Source organism: Typopeltis vanoorti, chromosome 11, assembly GCF_054136105.1.
Source record: "Typopeltis vanoorti isolate ZY-2024b chromosome 11, IOZ_Tvanoo_1.0, whole genome shotgun sequence".
Lineage (NCBI taxonomy): Eukaryota > Metazoa > Arthropoda > Arachnida > Uropygi > Thelyphonidae > Typopeltis > Typopeltis vanoorti.
Window position 1 is genome coordinate 54212048 of NC_143559.1, and position 5287 is coordinate 54217334.

Consider the following 5287-nt stretch of genomic DNA (forward strand, 5'->3'; position numbering starts at 1 on the left):
CTCAATAATCCCATGTCAATTACACCGTACACTCATCATTTTGTAATCAATACCAACAACTGCGTTTATCATGAAACTACACCTGTAACACATGTTAAATACCTGGGTCTTCACATCGACAGTCACCTTAAATGGGCCAAACACATTGAATCAGCAATAAAGCAGATGTGTGTGCATTACTGCAGACAAACTATTCCAGATGAACAATCTGATTCCAATCAACACTAAGAAATTTTAATTTAACATAGCATCTGTGATTCAATACTAAGATACGAAATAACAGTCTATGCAAACACAGCAAACAGTCACTTGTCCAAATGAGAATCGTTGATAAAGAATCTCATATGAAACGCTAACAAACTCTTTAATGGCCTCATACAAAATTTTAAGTTTATAAGACTTGAGACACTACGTAATCATATTAAGAAAACACTTCAGTAATGATTACCTTAAATATAGGTACACATACATACATAACGAGTCCTACATGTTATGTAGGACTCGTTATGTTACCAGGCACTCCAACAATAGATACGGAGGAATAATGCCAACTTTTTCTCAACTCCCCAACCAGTTATCGAATATTAAAGCAAGACCTATGGAAGTTGTTCCAGAATTAGCACAATGAATCCGTAGAACTGAAAGGCTACAGAGGATCACTTAGGGAAAACACATGCATATATACACCAAAACACAAACAGTAAATAAATATAACCCATTACCTTCACAAATGCTTAATACTTCGTAGACAGTTGGGTTATAAAACTATATTGCTATTACAAAAATTAATTTATACTCACATTACATTCAACGATGACATCTACAGAACATATCCTTGTACTGTCCCCTTAAAGATATTATTATTATTATTATTATTATTATTATTATTATTATTATTATTGCACGAGCCAGTCCATGAAGACTCATCTTGGGAGACCCAAACTATCAACACAATATCTATCATACCTCTGTTTGAACCCAATAACAAACAAATCCTCAATCTATCCTTACAGTAGTATTCCATAGACTATTCATCATTCTGATCACTCACCTCTGCATCTTCTCCACCACTGCCTGACTCCAAGAAACCTAGGTGACTAGACTTGAGCACAGTAATCCAGATGTGGTCATATTTTAAGCATTATAAAGTGGAACGATTTCTCCCTCATCTCTGTTTGTTAGTGTGTTCTTCAATAAATAAGAAATTTTGTGAGCTACCCTGTCTACTTTAGTAATATGTCCTCTCAACTCTGTGTCTACTACTACTACTTCACCAAAATTACTAGCTTCATCAATTTCCTATATACAGTTCCCTCAAAATGGTACACATCTCGTAATCTTTTATCGGAAATGTATAACTTAACACTTTTTCACATTAAATTGACGTTTATTATGTGTCAGCCTATTGAAATGATTCTGCAACCTCTGTACTCATTTTCATTAACTATTATCTTACCTGCCTTTGCATCATCAGCAAACAACTGGATAGCTCCCTTCCAATTATTTCCTATATAATTTATGTACAAGTTAAACAACACTGACCCAAGAACAGTGCACACAACTAGTCACATGGCTTCTACTGCATTCTGCTCCTCCATATACTACGTTTTTGGTATTCATCAATCCTTTTAGACCAACTGTTCCAGAACATTTATTACCACTCTTGAGATACTGATTGGTCTATTATTTACTACCACAGATATAGATCCTTCTTTATGGAAAGGAATTATTTTGTTCTCTTTCTACTCTACTCTCTTGGGACTTTGCTGGAATTGAGACAAATTAAACAGCATAGTCAAAGATATCTCTAGTTTTCCTGCTATATTCCCTGAAAATGCGATCCGATATCCCATCCAATCGCACAGCTGTGGTTGAATTCAGATTCTGCAATATCCAAAGTAGCTATAGTTCATCAACCGCTGTTCTCACATCAGTCCGGCTCACCTCCGTCATGACAATATCTTCACTTGGAGGATATTCCTTTCAAAATGATCACTCAGTAAGTTAACAATTTTAGCTGCCTCTGTTTGAATACCTCTACTGTATGGTACATATCTGTACCACACACTAGAGGTCTTAAAAAAGACTGCTCTATTTCTAGTCATCTACACAATTGCCACAGAGCCCCTTTTTATAGCGTAAATATATTGCTTAGGGCATTCCGTCCTAAACTTTCTTACCCAGACATACTGGGTGTCTCTCCCATGCTTATATTGCATGGGAGAGACACCCTGCAATATAAGCAAAATCTACAGCACTCTAATACAACAGTCTAACTAAAGCGCATCATTGGATAGCTGAAAAAAATGTACATAAGATTGTTATTTTTAAATAAAAAATATAAAAAAAATAATAACAAATTGGTATTGTTGGTAAAGAATAATTATTGTCAATTTTATCTTGCAAAATGTAAAGTTATGCGTTTTGGATCGAAAATATTACATACGGAGTAGCATATTAATGATACTGGATTGCAGGAAATTGATGAGACTAAGGACTTGGGGATAATGGTGGACAGAGTGTTGAAGTTCAGAGGGCATATTGAAGAAGTTTGTAGAATAGCTGAAAGGATTACTTGGATGTTGAAAAACACTAATAAATAAAGACAGGAAAGTTGTTATCCTTGCTTACCCATGATTCGGCCGCTTCTTGATTACTGTCCACAGATTTGTTCGCCCGGGTTTCTTGGGACCAGGAGGAGTTAGAGAAGATTCAGAGACGAATGATTAAGTTGGTGACAGGTCTGTGGAATGCTCCATATGAGGGTAGGTTGAAGGTTATGGTTTGGTTGATAGGTGGAAAAGAGGCGGCATGATAGAAATTTTAAGATATTAAAGGGTTTTTACAAAACTGATGCAAAGGAAATTATTCAATATATGACAAATAGTCAGAGAACTAGAGGACATCAGTGGAAGTTGTGTAAGAGTGTGGTCAGTAGGGTTGTGCAGACCAGATTTTTTGCGTTGGGAGTGGTGAATGGATTGCCAGAATTAGTTGTGAGTTCCCCCGAGCGAATGAGTTTAAGGAGAGGTATTATAGGTTTTGTGTATATAGCAGTTTGGATCTCCCACGATGAGTTTCTGGACTCGCTGGAGGTATCGTATAATAATAGTAGTAATTATTATTCACTAAATATATGAAGAGCCAAAGGCTTCAAGAAACAATATGGGATGTAATATCCCTTAACTTAAACAAGTAATTATTATTATTATTATTATTATTATTATTATTATTATTATTATTATTATTATTATTATCTCCAGTCTTTATATTATAACTACGCAACTTTGCATTCTTGTTTAGAATGACTGTATTCATTTCGTTTGTAAGGTTTTTTCAGCGTAGAACAATATGCTTCTATATGCTGTGCTTCTCTATTCTTATGTGCTTTTCAGCGTGTTAATTATAACCTTGAAAAAGCTTCTGTGAGCCTAACTCGTTTGTGAAAGTTTTAATTTAACGACTAAGAAAAAATCCTTTTTATTCCTCGACATCTGTAGTAATCGGAATATTATGGTTTTATGTACATTTTTCGAATTATCGAGATATTTCTATTATAAACGCTGAATTGCAGACTTGTCTATATGAAAAACCTAGCACCTATTTTTCTGCGAAGAGAAACTGCGTATATGTATGAATGATTTCACATAGGGCTATGGCTGATATTTTATTATAATCGGAGGTGTTGTATTATTAAAAATGTAGTAGAATAATATTAAGAATGTAATACATTACCCTCCTATAATTCTTGTGTTTTCGTTTATGCAATCGATAGGAACTATGATTATTTGTGTTGGCCCGGTTAATTCCGGGAAAACGATGCTACTGAAAAAGCTGCAGAACTATCCAAATGTGTGTGATGCTATTACAACCATTCCAACAGTTGGTACAAATATCATGAATATTCAGTTTGGCAAAACCTCTTCTATTGCTGTGCATGAATTAGGCGGTGCAATTGCGCCTATTTGGGATCGTTATTATAAAGACTGTACAGGTCTTATTTTTGTGGTTGACATCGCAAACTTTCAGCAGATTAGTTGTGCATGCATTCAGTTACTAGAAGTGTTAGGTCATAATGATTTAAAAGACTGCAAAGTGCTGATCGTGTTAAATAAAGTTGATGTGAGGAGTACTGTAAGCGTCAAAGAAATGAAGAGCATTTTAAGATTAGATGAAACCTGTAAATATGCCCCCCAGGATGTTGCTGTGATAGAAACTAGTTGTATGACTGGAAAGGGCCTTGAATATTTAAAGTCGTGGCTTTTAAAATTTCTTTGAGCATTTTCCATAAATGAATCCTAACTACATTGCTTATTAATTTATTTATGAATAAATAAAATATTATCCATTAGACATTATTTTCCTTCAACCAGTTCCTTTTGCAGACTGATTAAAGGAATACTTCTACTTTGGAAATTGTGAAGTATTTAGAAATTGTAGAAATAATTTTTATACATGTAATATAGTGCGTATTATCTATGTAGTACTATATCTTTAATAAGGATGTAGTCCTTGTTACTGTAACTTAAAGATATTAATTTCATATTGAATCTTTTGAACTTTTTTAAATAATTAAACTGTAATTTACTTTCTGTTTTTGCACTAGTGGAGGAAAAATATTTCTGACTTTTTTTCATTTTATTAATGTAATTAATTCAACTTTCCATAGTAGTTAAATGTTTGTCTATATTATAATGCAAAGAAACATAAATACGCACACACAGCATATAATTAGTGATAACCAGTATGGACTCTGCCATTCTCATTCTATGTAGACCTCCTCAGCAATTTTACCTACCTTTAGACACAAGCCAGCCATGGAAAGATTTGGAGAAACCCATGTTGTTGCATTCAGTATATCAAAGGCATTGATTATGTCTCGCATCTAGCTACTGTCTTATAGTGTCTCCCTCTATGCTGTGTGATTGGATTGCTAGCTTCCTCACTAGACTTCATTTGGTGTTATGGTAAATGGCTTCCTTCTATCAGATTTCTCAATTGATGCTGGGGTATCCCAGCATTTCCTACTCACACTCATGCTCTTTCTCCTTTACATCAACCTTCTCACTCTCTGACTTCAAATCCTATTCAAATTTATGCTACCAATCAAGTTTCCCAACCAACACAGCAGTATCCCAGAGCTCTATATTTTCACCCACTCTCTTCCTCCTGTGCATAAATGATCTGGTCTTACAAGCTTCAAATCCCATACTGATGCCAGTATAATCTACTCTTCCTTTGTGTTTGACAAACCTTGTAGTATCTCCACTTATTTGAAGCCTCAATA

General features: G+C 34.6%; 1 protein-coding gene across 1 annotated transcript; it reads left to right on the forward strand.

The window, feature by feature from the left end:
• The first annotated feature begins 3780 nt into the window (after nucleotides 1–3780).
• LOC150101589 (ADP-ribosylation factor-like protein 16) lies at nucleotides 3781–4278 on the forward strand. Its single transcript, XM_090400850.1, has one exon. It carries the CDS (start codon nucleotides 3781–3783, stop codon nucleotides 4276–4278), a length of 498 nt encoding a protein of 165 aa, XP_090256976.1.
• Nucleotides 4279–5287: the final 1009 nt, after the last annotated feature.